The 27,181-nt window shown below is 38.2% G+C and overlaps 2 protein-coding genes across 2 annotated transcripts; one reads left to right on the forward strand and one right to left on the reverse strand.

The window, feature by feature from the left end:
* The first annotated feature begins 57 nt into the window (after positions 1 to 57).
* Positions 58 to 11,520, forward strand: LOC133526405 (uncharacterized protein C2orf81 homolog). The gene is made up of 8 exons (XM_061863032.1): positions 58 to 344; positions 1,449 to 1,613; positions 5,048 to 5,281; positions 6,397 to 6,466; positions 7,190 to 7,276; positions 8,392 to 8,546; positions 10,251 to 10,346; positions 11,356 to 11,520. The coding sequence occupies exons 1-8, from the start codon at positions 73 to 75 to the stop codon at positions 11,426 to 11,428; spliced, it is 1,152 nt and encodes a 383-aa protein (XP_061719016.1). The 5' UTR covers positions 58 to 72; the 3' UTR covers positions 11,429 to 11,520.
* A 7,784-nt stretch (positions 11,521 to 19,304) lies between these two features.
* LOC133526555 (glucose dehydrogenase [FAD, quinone]-like) lies at positions 19,305 to 24,129 on the reverse strand. The gene is made up of 5 exons (XM_061863230.1): positions 23,767 to 24,129; positions 22,656 to 22,857; positions 21,861 to 21,971; positions 21,304 to 21,448; positions 19,305 to 20,865 (listed from the first exon to the last, which is right to left on the reverse strand). The coding sequence occupies exons 1-5, from the start codon at positions 23,793 to 23,795 to the stop codon at positions 19,499 to 19,501; spliced, it is 1,854 nt and encodes a 617-aa protein (XP_061719214.1). The 5' UTR covers positions 23,796 to 24,129; the 3' UTR covers positions 19,305 to 19,498.
* Positions 24,130 to 27,181: the final 3,052 nt, after the last annotated feature.

Here is a 27,181-nt window from a genome sequence, read left to right on the forward strand (position 1 = left end):
GTCACGTAAGTAGAGTGACTGTTACTCTTATAAGTCTTATAACTTTGTTGGTGTTTTTAGTTCTTATGGCATATGTTGGTAACGTTTCCTAAAAAAAGTTTGTATTTATTTGTCAATGTCAAGTTTCAAGTTGGCTTTAAATTTATCAAATTTAATTACTCCAATAACTTGAAATATTTCGAATACATACTACTCGATAGTTGTTTTGTCGCGATGCCACTCAGCGGATCCATGCCTCTAATGCTAAATAACTACACCGTGTCTCGTCTTGGCCGAAAGTTATCTGTGGATGACCAGAAAGTACTCGTTGCACTACCAAGAGATTTTATCCCTGAACGGACTTGGTACTAGTGTTTGGTATAATTTTCTATGGAACGATAACACTTCGCGCCTTTATATTTTAAATTTGCCAGTTTTTTCTACTGACGGACAGACTATATTTATCTTGCTTTTAATGGCACCTACCGCGAAATTCGAAATTCACAAATTGCGGGGATCTTTCTCTTTAACTCTGATTACATCTTAGTGAGAGTAAAATTTCTGTTTCCGCGCTAGGCCCCCAGGGCCGGATTTCCGCCTAGGCCTACAACGCCCGGGCCTAGGGGCCCAGGGAACCTGGCAATAGTTTTGAGATTGAATAGGGGGCTCTCCAAAATTCTAAGTGCCATATCAAATGTCAAGTGCCTATGGGCCCTAGGTCTCTAAATACGGGCTTGCTTGCTTTATTATATTTTTATAAAGACAAAGGACCTTTTTTGGTTTGGCGACATATTTGTGTCTTGTCTTATTGTATTTTATAAGGATTATAATACTTTTGTTGTTTTGGGCGAACTTAACGTAACACAACCACCTTATTAATTATAAAGGTGCTTACTTGAACGGGATTTACTAATTAAAATCAGAAAACTATTCTATGTACCATATTATATTTGAGAGCCCTCTAATAAAGCTCATTCATAGTTTCCGTATTGTTGTGTATTCGTGAAGTGCCTGATGAAACTGGGAGAGCAATATTGCAGTTGCTCATTTCTAACTTAACAATTTTCTTCTCAGGCGTGCAAGTATATTTTAAACTTGTACGGTCGGTGCCCCAACTTAAGTTACCAAGTAGCTATACAAATTGTATAGAAAAGAATATACTTATGTTAGGGAACCGACGTCTTGCCGACTGCAATGTATATAGGTACTTAACGGTTCAATTATGACCATCGAAAACAAATTATGAGTTTTCTAGGACCTCTTTTATATCATATTCATATGGCAACTATAGCTTGGCAAGCCAGTTGCATAAGTAGAAAAAAACGGCAAATTTAAAAAATGTAGACGCGAAAGGATCCATAGAAATTTGAATTTCGCGTTTTCTATTGACAAAGTGGGTTTGCTAGAGTATAGTCAGAAAGACATTGTATTTGATAATTGGAACAGTATTGTTAATGAACATTGTCCAGGGCCGAGGTCTTACAGAAAGAGGACACAGAGCTGATGGTCCTAGAGATGCGGGAGGAAATCGTAGAAGAAGCGATTAACATCGCCTACGGGAGATATATGGAGCGTCAGACAGCGCCTTTCACCGTTCACTGCGCCGCTCAAGCCTGGCTGCAACTTATAGACTGGTACCTCAACCATTTTTTGTCCCCAGATTATGGGCTTTACCATACAGAAATAAGAAATTAGTTTATAGTGCTTACTCCATACATAAACAGAAACCCAATTATAATTAGTTATAAGCGAGCTTTGTTTGTAATAACATTTAAGCTAAATAAGTATTAATTTTTAAGTGAGTTTTGCACTTATTAATAATACGTTTTGGTTTTACCATAGTTCCCATACATCTTATTATTTATTAAGTAAACTCATGTATGGAGTGAGCACTGTCTTATATATTATACTACTCTTTGGTGAGCAGTCTAAGCTTACTTATTTCTCTATGGTTTCATTACCGATGTAGTAAATCGCGGCAATTACGGCATTTGATCGATCGATTGGATTCGTTGCAGCTACTTAGTCAGCAATGTATCGAAAATCGCTGTAAGTTGTAAGGTCTGTGGAGCCCTTATAAATAAAAACCGGCCAAGAGCATGTCGGGCCATGCTCAGAGTAGGGTTCCGTATTTACTCCTCCGTCACAATAAGCTAAACTGGAGCGTAAAGTATAGTAGATTGAACGACCAAGGGATGAAATGTGGATGTACGTCTTTTTACCATGTAGGGGAAACTTTTTGCGATAACTCAAAAACAGCTAAACTGATCATAACCGCTATAGTTTTATGTCTTTTTAAGGTCTACTTCCAAGATTTTTTTCATATTTTTTGGACCTATGGTTCAAAAGTTAGAGGGGGGGGGGGGACACATTTTTTTTTCTGACCGTTTATCTCCGAATATATTCACTTTATCAAAAAATGTTTGTTGACCCTATTAGTTTTGAGAGACCTTTCCAACGATATCCCACACAGTAGGGTTGAAGCGAAAAAAAAATTCACCCCCACTTTAATTGTAGGGGAGGTATCCTAAAAAAATCTATTTTTTTGATTTTATTGTATGACTTTCTCGGCTTTATTGATTTATATAGCCATGCCAAATTTCAGCTTTCTAGCACTAAGACAGACAGACGGACATGGCGAAACTATAAGGGTTCCTAGTTGACTACGGGAGCCCTAAAAACGGAGATTATAACAAAATCATCAGCAGATTTCAATTTTCTTTAGGTAGGTTATACCTCAATAAGCGGCGCTAATAATTTTGTCTGGAGTAGGAATTTTAAATCTAGAGATAGATCCTATTAGAGTTTAAAATTTATTTTCTAAGAAATATGTTGATTTGTTAGAAAGAGCCTACATTGTTACAAATTTCGGGCTTTTTATAAAAAGGTCCAAGGACCTGCTTTACATTTGAATAGCCGCCTAAAGTGATTCTGTCGAGAGCCTATTCGTAAGTCGTGCGATGGAATACCTGCCAACTCAATTTATTTTATGCCCTCTACCAATTGATGTTTGCACAAAATGTCAATCCACCTTATATAAAAGATTTGGCGATTCGAAGATTGATTACATTTTGAATGGCTGCGATTTTTCTTAGCAGTTGACAGTAAATCTCGAAATCACTTTTTATCCAAGAGTTCCAAGACTAATATGGACGCTCCTATACTATTAACCTTTTAACCGCTTAGTGTAAGGCCTGAGTGGACGCTCGAGTTGGGCGTGCAGCGGGGCGGGGCGTGCGGCGTGCATGTCAAACAAATGCAAACGTATAGGAGCGGCCTTAGTGCACGCTGCTCACAGCACTTGTGAGCCTGACGCCACGCTGCACGCTCCGCCGAACGCTCTGCTTCGAGCGTCCACTCAGGTCTTACACAGAATTTTTGATCGAGTGTGCTCGTGTCGCCGCCGATACTTTTTTTTTACACTAAATACGTAGTTACACGAAGATTTGTCTTATTTATCAGACTGCGGCGAAATGAGCTAGATATTGTATGTCTTATATATTTTTTTGTTTTGTGTATATCTGAACAGACGGAGTGTTTACCATTTACCATCCATGCACCACTAATCACCTTGTTTTGTTTAAGTGTATCGGCAGATTTTATTTTACTGTATGTTTAAATACCCTCTATATTTTTAGTTCTTTCGCTAATTTCATGCAAAATAAATGTATTTGTATAGCTTTAAGTTCTCATGTAAGTGAATTGTCAAATTCTTAGTGAGAAATAAAGAATCTTAAACCTAAATATATCAGACTACGGTGGTTAAAAGGTTAAGTACCTATACTAGTGTATCTAAGTACGACTGTTTCATTTGCGCTTAGTAGGTATCTAATGTTTATCCTCTATTTGCGCTTAGTAGGTATCTAATGTTTATCCTCTATTTGCGCTTAGTAGGTATCTAATGTTTATCCTCTATTTGCGCTTAGTAGGTATCTAATGTTTATCCTCTATTTGCGCTTAGTAGGTATCTAATGTTTATCCTCTATTTGCGCTTAGTAGATATCTAATGTTTATCCTCTAGCGATCCACCATATTAGTTACAAGAAAATGGCAGTCAAATTTGAATCAATGGTATTAGAAAATATTTCCTCGATGAAATATGTTTCGTTTTCAAATTGAACGAAACAAAACAAACGACTGTTTCAATTAATAATGATTAAAATTTCATTGGAGGTAATTTGTACTAGGTATAGGGATGCTAAAGGTTTTTAACCTTTTCACCACCATTGACTTGATATAAAGTCAGTATATTTCGTGCCCCACACGCCACGACTTCATATCAAGTCATGGTTTTATCATGTTTGTATACTTACTTACTTACTCCGTTGGCTCAGCGACCCAAAATGAGACTTGGCCTCCGACACAAGACAGCGCCACTTTTCTCGGTCCTGTGCGACCACTCGCCAATTGTCGACTCGAAGCTCGCACAGATCCGCCTCCACCATGTCGCTCCAGCGATAGGGAGCGTGCATGAACTGTAGAAGGCAGCACAGGAGCCGTCAGATTTTTGGCGCGTGGCGTAAATGTGATGTTTATTGTTCCGATGTAGCCCACAAGATGGCAGAACCTACTATGCACAAGAAAATACGTGACGTGTAAATAATCATGTTTATGGTTCCGATTTAGGCCACAAGAAGGCAGACCCTCCAACGCGCACGGCCCCTATACCTAGGGCGTCCGATAGGACGTCCTCCTGCTAGGCGACCCAGGTACGCTCTTTTTACGTACCGATCTTCGTCCATTCTCTCAAGGTGGCCCAACCAACGGAGTCTGTGGGCTTTACTTTCTCCCATGATGTTAGTGGCTGAACCTAGCCTAACATCATGTTTGTATACGTGCAATTTTTGACGTGGCGCTGATGACACTTTATTACTTATAACTTCATTGACGTGACGGCGAAAAGGTCACAGTCAGCCAGTTCAAAAGTCGCTTTCTGATAAAAAAAAGTTGAGAAGAGACTTCCGTTATGTGGTGGATATTCCTAGTAGGTAGGTAAAAGATCGCCTTTGTGACCGCGAGTCTTTAAAACATCTCTAATACTTAATAAATGAATTGAACTGTTCTGTAGGCACTTCTACAAACACGATCCAGGCGAAGATCCTTCCGCCTACCCTCCCTGCTTCATTCCAAAGCGCGTGGAATCCTGGACTCCCGATGAGATGCCTTTGCCCTCACCCAAGGACGCGTGGGGCCGAGAGAACCTGAACGTCATCGAGGAGGTCGTCGAAGAGACGCTGAGGAAATGGCCGAGCTCGCAGTCCGTAGACTTGCCCGTTGTGGAACCCATTCCGCAAGAGTGCTGGTGAGGTTTGCCTTTGGTGGATCTTATATCTTCGATATAAGCTCTAGGAATTGTCAGTTCACGGATCAACAAAATGCAACATTTATTAATTTTATGATTTTTCTACTCAAAAATCACGAGCTTTTCGATCCTAATTGGATAAAAAAAATGTCCCAGGACCTTTTTCCCTATTGTGTTACCATATCCCCATATACTTTGTATGGCGGTAACCAAAAAGTTTGAAAAACGTATGGAAATTTTGGGATACTTTTTTTCTCCTATAAGAATGAAAAGGGCTGACTAGAAATAACACAAAAGTGGCAAAATACATAGGTCATATAAAAAGTGGCCAATACAAAGCAACGCTCTGTAAGTGACCAAATGAATGTAATAAACACATCTGAATTCAGATACTGAATGGCTAATATGGAACTGAATAAATTGAGATCTTAATGACTATATTTTTTTCATAATAGGTATAAATAAAGAATTATAATAAGGCCGAATGAACATCAGAACAAATTTTTGTTTATAGAATAGAAGAATAGAATAGAAGAAATTTATTCAGAAAACGCTTAAGTTTAGGTATCTAATACATGAGACGACAGAATCAATTTATTATTAAGCGTCACTGAAAAGGTCTCCACTCAGCTTAATGTCAAGATACCACCTAAGGGTCTCGACGCTGGTCTTCCGTGGAAACCTTTCCGAGAGAGCGCAGCTACACGCTAAAGTACAAAATTTTATATATTTAAGTACAGAAGTTTCAAGTAAATGTCATAAGGCTATAATTATTATTCAATTAAAAACTACAATGACAAATAAATTATTTAAATTATCGGTACCTAAACAGTCAGTCAGTCGTCATACAAGGCGAAATAAATTATAGGGTAGGCGTTCGTTCTAGTACATGGCATAGTGATGGCACAGGAGTATACCCAATATTTATAATTTTTGTATGTGTAAAATATGTTTTTTAAATTTATATTTAAATGAACTAATTGACGGTGAGTTCCTTATAGGTGGAGGTATATTGTTCCAGCACTTCGTGGCAGAGTATTTAAAACTGCCACGAAATGCTGCGGTGCTTGCATTGCTTGGTGTTTGCATCGAATATTATCTTTGCTTTTCACCAGGTTTCCGGGAAAGGTGATGCTGCCAGGATACATGGACGATGAAAGTTACGATTTCGATTCCATTACGTTCGTGAGTAAATAAATAAATATATGGGGACAATCTTACACAGATCGATCTAGCCCCAAACTAAGCAAAGCTTGTACTGTGGGTACTAGGCGACGATGTACATAAGTATATAGATAAATACCTACTTATATACACAGAAAACAACCATGACTCGGGAACAAATATCTGTGTTCATCACACAAATAAATGCCTTTACCGGGATGCGAACCCAGGACCATCAGCTTCACAGACAGGGCTACCCAGTAGACCAGACCGGTCGTCAAATCAGTAATACTAAATCTTTGTCTGTCATTTGCTACATCCAAAAATGTCTTAAGCTTGCAAATATAAGCCTTACTCAACCCTTTGAACGCTTTATGTCATAAACACAAACATCACTCAAACGCCAAGCTCCCAGGCGCAAGAGAGCCAATGTAAAGTTGTAAACCTTACCTACTCGAAAGTGTGAAGGTTACTTTGACAGCGTCCGCCATAACATAACACCTATAGGTGTCCTTGGCGCTTTGGGCACGACTCGTAACGACGCCTTTAGGTGTTCTTGGCGTTCAAAAGGTTAAAAATATGAAGGGTCCTTTCCTTTGACAGTATATGCTATAAGATTTAAGAGCTTTTTCGGTGCTATGCGCACGACAACTCACGACGTGTTTAAGGTTTCCTGTAGTTCAACGGGTTAAGTCAAGTTTTCAATAGGTACAACAAGTTGTTATGACTTATTTTTCCCAACAGGACGAGAGCGTGTCTTCAGATTTGGGGACTGAGAGTGAGCTGCTGCAAAAGGTCACAAACTACACCCCAGGAGAGACTTCCGTCAAGGTAATGTCAAGGTTTAGGTAGTCTAAGCAAATTAATAGAGGGGCCCCGTATAACTCGAGAAGGGTCAGATTTTTTTTACGGTTTAAGGTTAGGGGGGTGGGGGAGATGGGAGCGGCGGGTAATTAAACAGTGAGATATATAAGCAGTACTTATGATTGCACAAATAAATCTTGAGTATGTTTAATACAGATAGTACCTGGGCGACCGAGCGTTGCTCGGTTATAACTATTTATTGTAATATGGTGGTGTATAGGTGATAATGTAGTTAACTACATTTTTTTACTAAATTAAACTTGTCTAAAACAATAAAAAATTAAATATATATATATATAAACTTCAACATATATATAAAAAAAAACAAAAGTTAGTCACCGGGCGAGATTCGAACCCGTAACGTGCCGTAACACTCGTTTCTAGCAGTCCGCGTCTTAACCCGCTGGGCCAGACGGACAGTGGCCGGCAACACGAAATTAGCGACCATATTCTGCGTTGAAAGAAAAACGCATGAAAACTCGAAAACACGCGTTTTCCCAAACATAAGACTAATCTAGATCGATTGTATACCCCCAAAAACCCCCATACACCAAATTTCAGTGAAATCGTTAGAGCCGTTTTCGAGATCACGTATAGGAGCGGCCTGAGTGCACGCGTGTTGTATATATATATATATATATATATATATATATATATATATATACAACAATTGCTCGTTTAAAGGTATAAGATAAAGAAGCACATTTGAGCGAGAAAACGTTAATGATGCAGATAATGACATTTAGATTTTCGCGTTTTGCGGTAGGCCTTCTGTAAACAATCCGCCTTGATGCATCGAAATCATACTGAAAACTTGTCCAAAAACTGTTACAAGGCATAGTATAGTATTTAAGTTAATCTATGGTTTATAATATATGTGCTAGACTAGTTTACACGCTCGTAAGGGCATTATCAGATATTATTAGATCGATAGATATCAGATATAGATTATTGATTACTTTTGAAATGGAGTTAATTAGAATACCGATGTATTTGAGAAAGTTATCTAATTTAAGCTCAGAACCCTTGAAACTAACGAAACAAAACACGGTGTATATTATTCGTTTTTGCTTTAATTGTAGGAGTCGACGACTATGATGACATTCGGCTCCCAAAAGGGCACAACCACAGACACCACGGAGGTATTAAGCTCTCTCCACGGAGGGGGGGACTCAGCCACACAGCACTCCAAAATACGAGCCCCCTCCACTAAGAGCAAGATCTTCAACCGATCAAGGTACTACAGAACCTAAAAACAAGTTATACCATAGCTAGGCATTGTTTATTGCTATTATCAACACATTCGCTACCAACTTTTTCGTAGCGCTACGCTCGTTGCCGATCCCAGAGTTTTCCCGCTTTGTAGAGGAAAGCGACTACGAACATAGATCCTGCCGAGCGAGTTCCCGGTACTCAATGTGTTACGACTTCAAGATTTCAAAAGATGCCCAATTCGGTAGAAAGGTTTTTTATGCTTCTTACTTCATAACTCCGTCATTTCTGAACCGATTTTAAAAGTTCTTTTTGAATTGATATATATACAGACTGGTCCCGTTTTTGTCAAAACTCAGTTCTGATGATGGGATCCATGAGGAATCGAGGGAACTCTTCAAATGTGAAAGGCATACATATATTTATTTTTTTATTTTCATAAAAAAATCAAGCATTTACATTTAAAAAAGTGACATTAGATGAAGTGGAACTGCTGATGCTGATCAGAATAGAACTGTTCTACGACGCATAGTTCCCGTTTGACGATTTGTCGTCTTCCCTATGTTTGTTAGGCAAATTAGGTTTTAAAGACCAATTTTTGTCACGCTCGAGATCTGATGGTAGAATCTATGAGGAATCGAGGGAACTCTTCAATTGTGAAAAAGTGACATTTGATGAATTTCACTGCTAATGATGATCAGAATAGAACTCTTCAACGCATAGTTCACGTTTGGCGATTGATCCTCTTCGCTGTGTTTGTTAAGCAAATTAAATTTTCAAGGCATTTTTTTTTAAATATCAAATGATATCTCGTATCGTACATATGTTCCGAAAGACTTAGTGGTATGTGCCGGTGTTTTATGCACGCGACCTCCGAATTGAAAGTTCCACGCTCTTACTGCTAAGCTACAAAAGCATTTTTACCTTATTAGTACATCCCCCGCCAAAGAAACAAAGTTCATCCTCACTTTCATGACACGTGGCAAACCAAGAATAAGCGGGCATCTCGCTCGTTCTTGCCCAGAAGTGCAAGTTGTGGAATGCGCTACCTTCTGAGGTGTTTCCCTTGCGCTATGACATGGGGTTCTTCAAGAAGCAGGTTTTTAGGGTTCTCAAAGATTGGCAACGCATAAGTGGCTCCTCTGATGTTGCTTATGTCCATAGGCGGCGATGACTGCTTCCTATCAGGCGGCTCGTCTGCCCGTTTGCTGCCTTTTACATAAAAATATATATACAGGATGATCAATCCAAAACGGTCAGTATGGAGAAGTCAGAAACTATGAGAGATAGCCGCATCTGTTCTGAGGAAACATGGCTACGATTTTAAATTTAATAGTAAAAATACGAAACGCAATAATGCATTCGTTACCCAAAAGAATTAATCTTTGCAACCGGGTACATGATTACCATTTTGAACATTTATTTACTGAAATAAAGTAATTATCTTATTATCGGGTTTTTCTTTCGATCCTTGTGACTTAAGATTCGTATTATCAACAATAACAACGAAAAAACTCGCAGAATTTATACCTAACATTTTTTACATGACTTCGAGCAGGTTCGATTCCCGGTTATGTATGAGAGATAAAAAAAAATGAATGTCACTGTTACTAAATTCAAAAACGAAGCCATGTTTCCTCAGAACAGATGTGGCTATCTCTTATAGTTTATGACTTCTCCATAATGACCGTTTTGGAGCGTATCGTATTAATGTATGTATCTGTTTCAGCATGCTGGGCAGGTCTAAGAACTCTCTGCCTCCTCTTCAGTCGGACTCGCGATCAAGAGCATCTGTCATCTCAGACTGTCGGTTGAGAAGCCTCAGGTATAGCCATCGTTCATACTGCTAACTCCTCTACCGAAAAGCCGCTCCTATACAATTGAAGTTACGCTCTCGTTTTAAAGTATTTGTAGTAAATCACCCCCACCCTTTAAATTAGGGGATGGAAAATTGTCACAAAAAGAAGTGAAATCCCACCAAAAATATTTTCATGTAAAATTTTGCCAAGACGAAAGCATACGGCTCGCACTGTCAAAAAGTTATCAGATCTCATGTAGAGCTAAGCTTCTAATTCTACAAGCCCTTCACAAACTCTAACACCTTAGTCAAAATATGTGGCTGGGCCGTTTCGCTACCATAACATTTTTGTTATATAATAATTAATCTCTTGGCCCGATATAGCTTGCCATTATTCATAATGCCCGGGCATTATGTATAATGCCCACATTAATCACTTGGTCCATGACATACAAGGTGCCCGTGAGCATTGCGAGACATTTTAACTAAGCATTCCTGGTAATATTTAGAAACTAAAATGTCATATAAAAATTTCTGGATTTTGGATTTTTGGATTTTCTGGCCTGGTTTCAGAGATAATTAAATGGTCTTTCGAAATCATTTTTTCGCCATAAGTCGGTACAAAACACATTTTTGACTGCGGTATTGCCACTTTGAGGTCTAGTCTGGACATACCTATTGATTGACATCGAAAAATTTAAAAAATGTATTCGAGAGGCTACCCCCAAATAAAAAAAAACTTTTTAGTTAATTTTAGGTTATGTGTTAATCAATAAAAATTACGTTTTATGTACAGGTGTGTTTTAAAAAAAAAAATTAAAAAAAAAGGCATATAACATTTTTTGCTTCTGTTGCCATCAGGAATGCACCGTTAAAATCTCTTGCAATGCTCACGGGCACCTTGTATATATAATATAATATGATAGTTCATCTAACGAACGAAACTGAAAAAAAAAAGGTGAAATTGGCCAAGCTTGCTGCGAGCTCCTAATAAAAATAAACTAGGTTGTTCATATATCACGTTGGTTTGTTCTAGACTGGACACTCAATACGAGATATCTTCAGAGAAGATCGATTCGGCGCCGAAAGTAAACATCAAGAGAAAGTGACAATTTGTTTATGGTTAATGCCTTATAACTAGCTGTGATAATTTACCTGAAAAAATAATTGAATAAATTGAAATTAATCAGAATTCATAAAATTATTTTCATTCAAGCGGTAATAAAAGTGGGTTTTTTTTTTATGGAGAATAGGCAGGCGTTTGACCACGATCACACCTGATGATAAGTGATGATGCGGTCTACGGTGGAGCACGCTTACTTTACTATTTTATTTAGAGATATTTTTCTATCGAGAGAAAGTCAAGAGATCATGTTTGGAATCGATGAAGTCAGTAGAGAAATGCCTCAAGATTGCTAATTAGATTTTTGGCAATATTTAAAAAAAATTGTGATCTAATATCTAAATGGGCTATGATTTTTAAAAACTCTGCTGGCTGAAACTACTGCGCCTTAAAACGTAATAATCCATAAAGTTTGGGACCTTTTATTATTGTCTGTTTGCTGGATCGATAGTGCTAATAATACTAAAAGTGATTTTTAACAGTTTTTTCTCACATTTTTTTATCGCTCTATCGTGTACACACTTTCTTAATAATAATTTTTTTATTGTGTATTTTTGTTCAGTGCATAACGCCTTTTTGATGACGATGTTTTTTTTTTAAATTATTAATACCACGATGGTGGCAAACAAGCACACGGCCCGCCTGATGGTAAGTAGTCACCGTAGCCTATGGACGCCTGCAACACCAGAGGCATTACATGCGCGTTGCCGACCCTTTAAAAACCTGTATACTCCTTTTTTGAAAAACCCCATACTGTAGCCCCTCGGGAAATCCTCGGCAGGAAGCTCGTTCCACAGCCGAAGCGTTCGCGGGAGGAAATTCCTCTTAAACCGCACAGTACGCGACCATTTAGGTTCTAGGGTGTGAGGATGAACACCCTGCCGACGGCGAGCGGTGCGGTGTCGTTACTATGGGACCTTAGGGACCTAGTCTAGACGTGTTTATTGACAAATATCAAAGTGACAAGGAATACTTTGAATAAACTAGTTTTAACGAAAAAAAATTTACCAATTCATATTAATCCATAAATTTTCCAAGAACATATACTTATTATGTATAAAAACATACAAAAACCAAAAAAAGAAAAATTTTTTTTTGGCGTAATTAACTTAAATTTGTATATTTTTTTCCTTCTTATGACCTCACAAACACGTGGTTATTTTTTTTCCATTTCCTCGCGGGTACCTTGTAGGGCAAACCTGGGCTATTCGGTGATACTTGGTTATTCAGTGATAGCCAGTTTTATTGTCTTTTAGCCGAGTTGCCCTGTAATTTTATTGCTTAAAACGATGTCTAAGAAATAGCACGAATGTGGCTAATGTGGTGTAATATGGTTCCAAGTCATACAATTAACAGGCAACTTGGCTAAAAGACAATAAAACTGACTATCACCGAATAAATATGTATCACCAAATAGCCAAGGTTTGCCCTACTTGTTTCCTCGCGGGTACTGTTTTTTCCTTGGTAGATACCTACCAAGGAAAAAACAGTGTATTTCAGTCAACCTCCCTGAGACCAAAATAAAACATTACTACTGATACTTTATTTACGCGTATTCATTTTTAACGTTCATCCGACAACCTCTGGATCAGGGGCTAGTAATTAGAAAAGACCGACAACCTTCGTACAGCGTTGCGTTTTCAAAAAGCATTTTTCTTAATTAATGGCGCCATCTATTTTTAAACTTTTTCTAACTTTCATTTAATAAAATCTAAAATGATTTATTATGGTATTCATTGTACTATGACAGTAAGAAAATAGAATTTTATGTTTGATTCCGTCTAAGCTAAATCTTGCACCGACTATGACAGAACGAAGTATGGAATTGCCATTATAAACTTCATATTTTCACTAATTGAAGTTTGACGTTTGATGATGACCTTTCCATACTTTGTCATTTCAACCGCAGCCTGGGCAGAGTTAGCTTTGTTAATAGGATAACAATTTTCATAACCACAAAGAGCGCGTAAATAGCGCCATCTACAAGAATGAATTCAGTTTATTGCACATAATCAAGTTTAAATAAAACACACATTATCTTAGTAAGCTCTTTAGGAAGGTTACAAAAAAGTTTAAAATAGATAGCGCCGTTCAATAAGAGAAATGCTTTTATTTTATGGGCACAGCGCTGTAACATGCTACTTAAAATTGTACTTAGCCCTTATCCCATGTTATGTGGGTCGGCACAACATGTTCTTCTCTTCCATTCTCCTCTATCTTTCGTCACCTCAGCACTCACTCCTTTCTTTCTCATATCCTCTTTCACACAATCCATCCATCGTTTTTTGGGTCTACCATCCGCTCTCCGTCCATCAACATTCATTCCTAACATTCTTTTTCCTATATGGCATTCACCCTTCCTCATTAAATGCCCATACGGCGCTAACCTACCACTCCTTATCTTCTCCGCTACCGGTGCTACTTTCAAACTTCCCCTTATATACTCATTCTTAATCCGATCCTTTCTCGTCACTCCACACATCCATCTCAACATTCTCATTTCCGCTGCGTGCACTCTATAAAATTATAAAAAAGCAGTAAAATCACTTTCAGCCCGATCTACTACTATAACGTTTCTCACATCGTTGTATGGAGGTTGTCAGTCTTTTCTATTTACTAGCCTCTGCTCTAGATACAGCGTTACTGACAGGGGTCGGCCATTTGGGACTGTTTTGAGCGATGTCCGGGATCGAACGGTCCGATGACCCGTACCCCGGAATCTTTTCACTGTATTATGCAATGCGATTAAATATTAAAGCTCACTCGAGTTTCGTTTTTTTTATTCATATAGATCTAGCAACAAAAAACCGCTGGTGGTCTAGCGGTAAGAGCGTGCGACTTGCAATCCGGAGGCCGCGGGTTTAAACCCCGGCTCGCACCAATGAGTTTTTCGGAACTTATGTACGAAATATCATTTTGATATTTACCTAGTCGCTTTTCGGTAAAGGAAAACATCGTGAGGAAACCGGATTAGTCCCAACAACGTTTTGGAAACTCAAAATCCCATACAAAATGAGACTAAACGCAAACGCGTACTTCACGACACGCTATTGAATAAATGTACATTAGGGGTACTGATCAAATTTAATATTAAGAATTTCACAAAATATCGTAAAACATAAAAAAAAAAATTGTATAAAAAAGACTAGTCTTGAAGGTTTCTTTGTTTTCGCGGCAATGATGTTTAAAAAAAGTGTACCTATTTAATTGGATATTGAAGTTTACTTCAAAAATATGACGGGCGTTGTACCTATGTGTCGTTTCCAAGCTAAACATACCAAATTCATTATTAATTAGTCATTTATCGAGCTCTGGAAGAACCCTCTTTCATTCGGTTAGGCATTCGGCACGATTTGAAAAATGAGATACGATAACGATAAGTTATGGTTTAGATAAGTTCTCATTTAGATATCGTTTGTATGTCGTATAATTGACAGAAGCAGCTCGATCTGGGCAACCAATGTCACTTTGACGTTAGAAATATTTTTATTGGGATCTTATTGCGGAATCGAAATAAACGTCAATTCTGACATGTCGTTTAGTTATAGATCTTTTAAAAATCTTTCCAAGATCTTAAACGTGTCACGATCATTCTTCGAATCGGACCGACAGTTGTTCTAAAAAGTGTGCAGAACCGGATACGTTTCTGCATTAGAGCATTTACTTTCCAAGTACGATTTATGTCATTGAAATTTGGTTTTAAATGAATTAGTTATATAATTTTCATTCTGATGGTTAATTGAAAGTACCCTCAAGAAATACCACTGAAGTTTATTCTTAGCCGTGTTTTTAGGGTTCCGTACCCAAAGGGTAAAACGGGACCCTATTACTAAGACTCCGCCGTCCGTCCGTCTGTCACCAGGCTGTATCTCATGACTCATGAACCGTGATAGACAGTTGAAATTTTCACAGATGATGTATTTCTGTCGTCGCTATAAAAACAAATACTAAAAAATACGGAACCCTCGGTGGGCGAGTCCGACTCGCACTTGTCCGGTTTTTTTAAATGCACGTGAATTTTACTTTTGGAAAATACAGTGCTCTAGAGCAGAAATGTATCATTTTCTGCACACTTTTTAGAACAACAACGATCCACTTTTCCCATTTCTTTTCATCGACTTTTTTAAGTTTTAAACTTGTTCGGCCACTAGCCGGTCAGGCAGTGTCTTACCTGAGCGACTAACTCGCGAACGCGAAGCGGCGCGGGTGAATTCAATCCTTTGATACCTATGGAAGTGTCCTACGTGGGCGATCTCCGAATGCCGTTGGGCCGCAGCGCCGTTCCGCGCCGCGTCGCATTCGCGAGTCATCGCCCACGTAAGCCGCGCCGTCAGGGTTGACGCACGTGTAGATACTTACATAAAGGTATTAAATATACACAAGCGTTATGAATAAAAGCGTGTTTTATACATGAGTCGAAATGCCGTGCGCTATGTTTTATGCACGTGGTCATTGCATTTAGGGTTGCCAACAGACCATAGATAAGACTAGACTTAGCAATCACCATTAATCAAAAGGCTGATTGTCTATCTCAGTCCCTATATCTATTGTTGTTCTGTGGTATGGTCACGTCTGAAAATATCGATACGAAAAAAGTGCCAAAAATATGTATACACGATTTTATTGCCCATACATTAAGGTAGTGTATACATATTATTGGCACATTTTTTGTACCGTTATTTTCAGACGTGACTGTACCGTTAGCATACTCAACTTTGCCTGGCTTAAAAAATGGTGAGTTTTAACAGGTCCCCCATTGTTAACAATAAGATATAGACAGTTGTTTCGTAAATAATCTCCTTTTATAACCAGGCAATGTCTTACAAGAATACAGAAGCCGTCTAGCGGTGGCTGCATAGTTGCATTTTTATCACTTGTCACTATGCCTGTCCATTTTGCACTTATATACTTGTAAAAACGTGACAGCTATGGTGACAGGTGATAAAAATGCGACCGTGCTACAGTCGCTGATTATACATATTACATAATTCTTACCTATTTACATAACAAACCTGATGAATGGCAGTGAAAAGCCATGACACGTTAATTTATCTTTCTCATTATAGTATATGGTTCAATTAATGCTCGGAACAGTTAGCTAGCCATGAAATGAAAAAAAGCATGTCGTTGGCTAAGAGTGTAAACTGCCAAATGCATTTTTGAAAGCAGATAAATTTGTGTCTAATTTTATATACCTAGTACACACCCCTGTAATGGAACAGGCACCAGTAATGGAATGGTATAGACAAATCCTCTAAAACAAGTATTTACCATCAGTTTTTAATCGCTGGCAACATTTTACCATAAACAAGATCCAAAGAGCTGCTAAAGTTAAATTTTTCATTGATATTTGTTAGTTTTAAAATCAATGGTGCTATACATTCCATGACTGGAGCAAAAAAACCATAGTTTTAATTTATTCATAATACTGAAACCAATTGCAGTAGCTTTCATTAAATACATAGAAAACATAAAGGACGAATTGGACATTCAACTTTTAAAGCATAAAGCGGTAGAAATTTCACAGATGTCAGAGAAATATCAAAAATACTGCAAATTTTCATGATTGGTGCCGTTAACATACACATTAAAGTTAAAAATAAATAAATTTATCAAATGGATTTAGCAGGTTTGCATTCTTAAGCGACGATGTGGATTTTTTGTACCTTCTATCATTTAGTATACTTTGATTGAATTTGCTTTAGACTGTAGAAACAAACACCTGGCACGTGGCACCTATAAAATACGCACTAAGAAGAGCATCTGCTGGGTCTAGTTAAATTAATGGTCTGTGGTGGAACAATGAACGTGAGAACATTAAATCCATGGGGTCGACATGGGGGCCATAGAATATGCTCTTATTCATAGACTTCCCGTTTTGTGGAATAGGGCGGCAGTGTGATGGAATGTAGACGGATGTCCATTGTCTTTATTCTAAACACCTTCGTATTATTTTATAAATGAAATCTGTCTTTGCCTTTTTCGCTTGATTCTTTAAAAAAAAATTTTTATTTATCTTGCTCTGAAAGTGGGTCGTTGTTCTTTTAAAAAGTATGCAGAAAATACTACGTTTCTGCACAAGAGCACTGTACTTTCTGATTCTACTTGTTTTTTTCTATTTTATTATGGTATGCAATTAAAATTTTGGTTTTAAATGGATTTGTTGTACAGTTTCCAGTTTAATGATTAAGTGCCTATTCCATAAATAACGATATTTTTACCTTAAATTGTTACTTGAAAGTATCCTCAAGAAATACTACTAAAGTTTATACTTAGCCATGTTTTTTAGGGTTCCGTAGTTAACTAGGAACCCTTATGGTTTCTGCATGTCCGTCTGTCAGTCTGTCTGTGTGTCTGTGTACCTACACGTAAAGTGGGGGTGATTTTTTTTTGCTTATCCATACAGTGTGGGCAAAGGTATTTCAAAACTAATAGGGGTCTTCAACAAACATTTTTTGATTAAGTGGATATATTCGGAGATAATAGATCCGAAAGAAAAAAGTGTCTTCTTTTACACGCGGCACGCAATTTCCTACTTTTCCTCCCTCGGGACACAAATAACTATTTTTTCCTCTCACTTTCGTCCCTATCACTTTAGGGTAAACGTGCGGGTCGCTGTCCTGTACTCATCGCCACGCTGACCTGACCGTGCCCAACGCCATCTGTGCAGCTTTATGTTAAACGAGTTGAAAACCGAACGATGAACTTCATCTGGTTTTCAAGTGGACGTTTTAAATTTTGTGTATTCAAATGCATCTACGTCATACACCGCTGGATTCTCGGGTCATGGAATACGAAAGCGAATGTTATTTTGCCAGTCAAAATTAAACCGTATGACCGAGCAAGATGTGGCCATAGGAGAGTAGCAAAAGCGGTTTTTTAATTTTATAATTATAACGTATTAAAAAAAACTACTTACTAGATCTCGTTCAAACCAATTTTCTGTGGAAGTTTGCATGGTAATGTATATCATATATTTTTTTTAGATTTTTCATTCTGTTATTTTAGAAGTTACAGGGGGGGAGGGCACACACATTTTTTCACCTTGGAAGTGATATGAAAAAAATGATATTAGAAACCTAAATATCATTTTTGAAGACCTATCCATAGATACCCCACACGTATAGGTTTGATGAAAAAAAAAACTTTTTTTAATTTTATGATGTATTAAAAAAAAACTACTTACTAGATCTCGTTCAAACCAATTTTCGGTGAAAGTTTGCATGGCAATGTATATCATATATATTTTTTAGATTTTTCATTCTGTTATTTCAGAAGTTACGGGGGGGGTGGGGGGGGGGGGGGGGGGGACGACGACGACGACACACATTTTACCACTTTGGAAGTGTCTCTCGCGCAAACTATTCAGTTTAGAAAAAAATGATATTAGAAACCTCAATATCATTTTTAAAGACCTATCCATATATACCCCACACGTATGGGTTTGATGAAAAAAGATTTTTTGAGTTTCAGTTCTAAGTATGGGGAACCCCCAAAATTTATTGATTTTTTTTTCTATTTTTTGTGTGAAAATCTTAATGCGGTTCATAGAATACACCTACTTACCAAGTTTGAACAGTATAGCTCTTATAGTTTCGGAAAAAAGTGGCTGTGACATAATCGGAGTGACAGACGGACATGACGAATCCATAAGGGTTCCGTTTTTTGCCATTTGGCTACGGAACCCTAAAAATCGAAAACGCCTTTTTACCAGTGTCGGATCCACCAAACCTTGCTGGTAGTGCCATTGTAATTCCTTCTACATCGAGTGGCAATCCAAGGACAAAATATCTCCTAATGCTCCCAAAATTTATGCACACCTGGGATTGCGCAAACTCGGATCACATTTAGAACCAAATTTAGGTTATATTTCTAGCTTGCTGGGAATTGATTCTTCAAAAAAGTCTTATTTGATAGGCCTATACATATACTTTTAACTATTTGAAATTGGAAGAGACTTGCATTTCTTTTGTTACATTCGATTTCAAAACACAAGAAATTCAATCATAATCCCTTCACCACAGATTTCAAATTCAACTAGCAGTGAGCTTAGCTTTCACTTAAATCGAATCCCCCAGTCTTCCTTAATCATATCAGCGGCCTTTTCCGCGATCATCATCGTCGGTGCATTAATATGCGCTGCCGGCACAAATGGCATAACACTAGCATCCACCACTCTCAGTCCTTTTATACCATATATCCTTAGTTTTGGGTCTACCACTGCTCCTGGGTCATGTCTAGGCCCCATTTTAGCTGTTCCACAGTGGTGGTGAATAGTGACAGTTATTGTTTTCATAGCGCAGAACCAATACTCATCAGAGTTGAACCCATGACGCGCGCAATTTGGAAATGGTATATCGTGAAGTTTGCTACCATATCTTTGGAAAGCGCGAGATTGTGATAACTCTATGACTTTTCTTATACCATGTAGAATGATCTTTTGATCGTGACCGTTGTCTGTGAAATAATTGGCGTAGATTAATGGCTTTGTGTAAGGGTTTTTGTTTTGTAACTTTATACGTCCTTTGGATTCGGGGAGGAGAATTATCGGAAAAACCATCCAGGTATCACGATCTTTTATTGGTCCGTAGACTGTGTCGTATAAGTGGTCGTCGATGTTGAAAGCGGTTTTATATGTCGTTCGACTAACTATAGATCCTGCTACGAAAAGCAGTTCTAAGTCAGGATATCCGTTAGGATCGTCAGGGTTTTTAGTGTCCATGAAAGCTAGTGCTTCAGTACCAGTTGGTGCTGATAAAGGCCCGCTATGATCCGTGAAATATTCCATAATATTATTGATAGTGGCAATCCTTTCGAATCTTATGGAAGCTGTTGTGTTGATAAGAAAAGTCAAGCCTCCTAAAGCCCAATGGTCTTGAAGGTTGTAGCCGACGGGTAAATCGACGACTGTATTGATGTTCATTTCAGTCAAATGATCCTTCGGTCCAATTCCGCTTAGCATTAATAATTGTGGGGTATTGATGGCACCAGCGGATAGGATCACCTCTCTAGTTGCCGTTACTGTATACTGCTGTCCACCTTTATGGAATTTGACACCATATGCCCTTCCAGTCTGAGGATCTATAAGAACACGTGTAACCATTGCGTTTTTAACGATGTAGAAATTGTGTCTATATTTTAAGGGGTGGAGAAAAGCCCGACTTGCACTCATGCGTGTTCCATTTTGCATTGTGAACTGTATGATGGAATACCCTATTTGCTTCTCGCCGTTATAATCTACAATCTTCCCTCCAGTTTCAACTCCTGCTTGGAGAAATGCATCAGAGAGTGGTGTTCTCCAGTTGGGGTTTTGAAGATGCATCTCTCCCTTGGTAGAATGGTAAACGGTATCTTTCCTCAATTCTGGCACTTGGATGTTTTCGAATCGCTTGAAATATTTCAACACCGATGCGTAGTCCCATCCTGTAAATAATAGTAAAACTTCACTCTCTTAAGTCTTAAATCGTTTCTAAAAATTATTTGAGAGTAAGAATAGATATTTTTTATAGTAATACTGTATTACTATACTTCATCTTCTTTCTTCCATCCTGTTAGCCTTTGCTGGGGTGTAGGGCTCGAACCATTTTCTTCCACTGACTCCGGTCCTTGGGTAACCTCCTCCCACCACATCCCCAATACACTACACTAATACATTTAGTACATTAACCTGCCTTTTGGAAAGGCAATATTTAAGTATTTTTGTAACCTGTTTGGAGTATCGCCTGTGTCAGACTAAAAGGCAGATGTCATGCTATTTTGCGGTCATTCATACACAAACAGCTTACATCATACGATGGTTTACGATAATACTTCAACCATCAATTGTCGAATAGCAGGTCAAAGATTGACTTCTGATCTTACCTGGGTTTCCTAAAGCTGCCCAGCGGTCGTAATCTTGTCGGTTGCCTCTGGTATGCATCATGGAGTGCAGCACGGAAGAACCACCGACCACTCGCCCTCGTGGCCAAGAGCAGCGACCTTCGCGCATGCCTAGGCAACCGGCTTTCTGTAACAGTTTAAAATGTTGTTTGTATATATGCGCGTTTTGTACATGGAAAAGGAGTATCTCCGATTTTTCTAAGATTTAATTCTCATGTGGTTTAAAAGAGGGCGATCCCGTTGATGACCAAGAAAAACAAGAGAAGTCATATGGATGACAATGCGTCTCAATGATCTCATAAAAGTGAATGCTGATCCTACAAAGTGGAGAAGGAAAAGCCGCCTTTGGACTTTAAATGGAACGGATGGTAGAATTCATTCGCGAATGCTCAGGTGAGCATTCGCGAATGAATTCTACCATAAGATGGAGTACCTAAATAAGGCATATGTTAAACACAAAGAAGTAAAAAAATCTTTAACGTATAAAGCCTTCTCAGGAAAAGATACAGATATCTCAATCTTTTTTTGAAAATGTTCACCTGTGGTTGGGGCCTGTAGTCCCAGTTGGCATCAGTGAACTGCAGCACGGTGGCTATCAGAGGGATGTCCATGTAGAGCTGTTCGCTGTTACCAGCTTCTATAAGCAAGACCTGTTTAAATTAAGCCATATGTGAATTTTCATTTTGTAAATTTCCTTTTAATAGGGAAGTTGGGCAAGGGGTAGACTGAAGGTGAGCTGGATGGAGAATAAATATTATCAGTAAATGGGTATACATTATACGTCAAGAACGCGTCAACGATTCCAAGAATGGTTAAGGATAAGAAAGATTGACAAACGGGCCACCGACGACATTTTTAATTTACCTACAATGGGAAAAAATTGTCAGTTGTAAGTTATATAGATTGTGTTATTCACAAAGACTCGTAATACCATGTTATTAAGGTTTAGATTTGACAAATCTGCTTGTCATCGTGGATGACACGAACTATAAGGTTGTAAGTAATTTGTCGTTTTATAATATGCCTACCTTGAAGTGTACAATCTCCGTAAGCTGCTTACTCAGAAGACACCCCGCCGCCCTAGCTCCGACTATGTTCACGAAGTCGTACTATGAGACCAAACCCTCAGCATCAGCTGGCTCTCCGTAGAATAATTTGTTGGCGTCTCGGAGCAGTCCTTAAGCTGCGTTGAAGATTGGGCTTTGGGCAACTTTAGCAGTGTTTTATAATAGCCTCCTACTAATGTATAACTACCGAATAGGCTAGGGCTCGCTAGACCCTGCTTACGAAGCAGGAGGTCGTGCTGAAGTGGTTAGGTGTTTTATAATGCCTACCTTGAATTGTCCAACCTCCGTAAGCCGATTACTGAGCAGACATCCAGCCGTCCCGGCCCCAACTATCACGAAGTCATACTCTGAGAATAGAACCTCGGCATCAGCTGGTTCCCCATTGTACAGTTCGTTGGCGTCTCGGAGCAGGCCAGAAGCTGCGTTGAAGAGGGATTGAGAGAATACTTGGGTGTGGAGACATAATACACTGAAATATAGAAATAGACATCAAGCTTCCGTCAAAATATATATTTGTGTCGACTGTGTAGCGAGAAAATCAAAAGGCAGGAAAGAGAGAGTCAAAAGGCAGGAAAAAAGGAGGAAGAGGAGGAGAAAGAGGAGGGAAAAAGGGTTCCTTTTTGAAAAAAGCGAAAGAGCTACTTTGCCGCTCTGCACACAGTGAGCAAAATATAATTTAGTTGACTGAATGTCACTGATTTCGCGCAGCAAAATACCTACTCATATTCGTCCAGCTCAGCTGAAGATGTATGTTTTTGAATAACACTTTCATTGTCCACTAAATATTCCTTTGTACATCCATTAATTACGTAAGACATTCCTGAGGTGTCCTAACTGGATGTGGTTGCATATTTTCACAATGGAGTTTTAATTTAGCAATATGAGTTCAATGAGTTATTTCGTATTAAATGTTCTCATCCAAATTGAGATTTGTTGATAAAAGTAACTAAAACTAGTAGCTCTGTGAGCTGTAGACCTCGCAGATTCATAAGCTTAAAAAATGTAAAAACAAAAAAGATTTGCTTCTTTGAGTCATCATCACAGCGTACTCGCAATGGTCTTAAGTGAGAGGTTTAGTCACTAATGGCACTTAATTATTTTATGCCGATTTCCACTATTTTGAACATTTCCCAAAAAAACGAAACGGCAGAAAAATTCTACTTAACTACCGAACCTGCTCACAAAATTTCATTAGAATCGGTTGAGAATTGCGACCTACAGAGGCCTACATCCGGACATACGAAAGCAGTTTGCCCGAGTCAAAACTGAAACCTACGCTAACGCTTCGGTCAAAAAGGACGTAAAAATAATCAGGATCATATTATATTATTCATATAACACTAACAGTAATTACCTTACTAGTTCTAACAGTAATTACCTTAGTAATATATTCCAGAAACTGTTCATTGTCTGTTTCACACGCTTGTCACACTCAAAGCAATAATGTTACTGATTGTTTTCTATGCATGTTATAATAAAAACTGAAAGTCGTGTCTATTCGTTATGTGTTATGTCATTAAATGGGTTTATACCTTCGAGCAACACTGAGGTGTTGGAAGCCGGTGCTGCTCGACGGTTTATACCTACTAATAACGTGAGATTGATTGAGGTAGATTTTGTTGACGTATTTCATTTATCTTGAAAGTACAGATACAGTCGACACCAAAAGTATCGGATCACACAACGTGTCAAAAGTATCGGATCACATTACGTGTCAAAAGAAACTACCGTTCTCTTTAGTTTTTACCACGTCGGTGGCAAAAGCATACGGCCTGCGTGAAGGCAAGCAGTCACATATAGGCCCTATAGCTCAACGAAAAGAGACATAGTTAAGTATTTCAATATACTGAAAATTGGAAAAAAGAGAATTCTAGACCCGAGTTCGCAATATTCCGGAGTTATACACAATGTTTTTCATCACACTTGCGAAGAAAAAACTAAATTTTAAGCGAATTTTTTTCACAACCCATAACATCCGTGGGATCAATAAAGGCCTTCGTCCTTCAGTGACCTGCCACCTACCACCTGCATGAAATAAGATATTTTCGAGCAAGTGTAAATGAATAAAATAAGGAATGAATCTTAACATGGTAGGTTCTAATGAGCATTATTTCATTCCACGTTTTGACTGTTGTTATTCTTTTATTTTCAACTCCAGGAGGGGGAGGAGGGTCTCTCACAGTAGGATTTTTTTAGTAGAACGCCAATCAAAACTATGGAAGGCCGAGGTAAGGAATGAAATCTTCATGTACTAAAAAGTGTCCGTCAAAACGCCTTAAATAGGTGGCGCTACAACACCTAGAATATTTGAAATAAAATCAAATCATAGACAGCGCACTTCACTCCTTCAATAACGTCTAGGTTCTTAGCTACTCTAGCGCTACTCTGGAGATTTTTGGAATTTAATTCAATTTCGCAAACCTCGTAATCAAAAAAAAGTTGTAAGTTAAAAATTGTGGCTTTCCGATAGGTACTTTGGTTACGACTTCCTAGTTCCATTGAGTACTTCTACTTTTATAATTTCCTTTACTTTTCTGGTTCGAATTCATATCTATTTATATTATATATTGAATATTTATTTATTTTTATTTATATATATATGTATGCATTATTTTATGGTTGTTTTTCTATCTATGTATATTTGTATCAATGTGTATTCAAAACGTGCATTTCATTAATTTCAGTGATTGTACACTTGTTTGTGTTTGTCATTCATTCACCGTTACTTCTGTTTTACTCATTTCCTCAAAGGTTAACTGGAAGAGATCCCATACAGGGATAAGTTCACCTTTGTTGTATTTAATTTACTCTGTAACTGTGTTTTTCGTGTTTTTATTTCTATGTATAATAAAGTATATACATACATACATAACCATGTATTTGGCGCAAAACTTTTTAATTTCGGTATCATTCGTAAAACCGGTTTTTAGGAGAACATTTTCATAAAGTTCTTGTCAGATTAACCGATTTAGAATAATAAAAACTGCGGTGGCAGCATGGTTGCATTTTTATCGCTTGTCCCTATGCCTGTCACTTTCGCACATGATTTACAGGAAAGCAACTGGTAGACATAAAACACTTTTTATTTATGTATAACCCAACGTTTTAGAAGACGTCTACATCACCAGTTTCAGTTGAAAACCCCAGTAAAGAGATAATATCCACGTTCAGTCGACGTCCTCATAGAGTATAGACCCCTCGTCGATTGAATGGCGTTCCAATTTCCGGCCTCTTTGTCCCCCCCTCAGCCCGGCGAATTATAATTGGGAGGAATTTGTGCTTTGATGAATATCCTCTATTATAGATTAGGGATAGTGTTTAGGTAAGTTGTAATTCAAGGAGGATAGCAGAGTCACGCTAAGCTAACTCTGCATCCTGTTTGATAGCAAAGAGTGTGCATGTGTTAAACGTCATAATTTCATAGAAGTTTATCAAACACAGTGCAAAGTTAGCCTGATTCTAGGCAACTTTTAATAGCGGAAAACTGTTTTAGCACTGTAGCATATTTGATTGAACCTAGCGGTAAGAGCGTGCGACTTGCAATCCTTAGGTCGCGGGTTCAAATCCCGGCTCGTACCAATAAGTTTTTCGGAAGATGTACGAAATATTTGATATTCACCAGTCGCTTTTCGGTAAAGGAATCGTGAGGAAACCGGAGTAATTCCAATAGGGCCTAGTTTTTCCTCTGGGAAGGTCAGATGGCAGTCGCTTCCGTAAAAACTACCTTTGCCAATTCTTGGGATTAGTTGCCAAATGGACTTCAGACTCCCATGAGTAGTGGCAAAATGCCGGGACAAGGCGAGGAACATCGTGACTGATCATAATGAATTAGATACTGGTTGTAGCCTTTTAGATTATGAAAGAGCGGGGCCTTCTGCCAAAAGTAAACGTTTCAAATATGCCACCTTAAGTTTCTTCGAAACCGAACAGCACTAATAAAGGAATCAAGGGATAACCGGGAACCCTCCCTCCCAGTTGATTGAGGATTGGAAATGGAAAGCTGTACGATAAAAATGGAATTTTCACGCCAACTGATTCGCAAGGCATAATCTTATTATTCAATTATATAATAGAGGGGTTGCGCACGATGTGAAGTAATAAAAAGAAAATATTGAAGGGGAGTTTTTCGATTAACTTTTAGTTAAATCCGAAAAGTTTGACTGTTTGTTCGTTAATTAGTCTTCGGGTTGGGAAACTCTTAAGAATTGCATGGAATTTCCCTTTTCCCACCGTTTTACCACCTTGTCGACCGGTCTGGCCTAGAGACCCTGTCTATGAAGCCGATGGTCCCGGGTTCGAATCTTATTTGTTTTTATGTAGGTATTTATATATATATTCTCATTTCTTTATTAATTTTATTTTCTTTTATTTTGTAAGAATTCGATATGTTTTCTGAAAGAGCTTGTATTTAAGAATTATTTCGCTTCAAATTTAGTTTTTTCTCCGTAAGTGTGATGAAAAACATTGTGTGTAACTCCGGGTGTAAGAATATTGCAAACTCGGGTCTTTAATTCCCTCGTTTCCAACATCTCACTGATCTCCCTCGTTGCACAATGTTATCTACTATTGTTGTTTATCTGCACTACTTAATCTTCGTTTGGTTTCTCATTTGTAAACTTCAAGAAATCTCAGCATAAGTCCCGGGTCACTCACTCCAGGTTCGAACCCCTGACCCGTATAATGTCCTTCGATTATGCCGACTCGAGTGTAATGTATAGCATTAATATCAGATTCCCCACCAGGTCATTGACATAAATGTACTACGTACTAGACACGCTATCGAGAACAACTAG

This window comes from Cydia pomonella, chromosome 16 (genome assembly GCF_033807575.1).
Source record: "Cydia pomonella isolate Wapato2018A chromosome 16, ilCydPomo1, whole genome shotgun sequence".
NCBI classification, from domain to species: domain Eukaryota; kingdom Metazoa; phylum Arthropoda; class Insecta; order Lepidoptera; family Tortricidae; genus Cydia; species Cydia pomonella.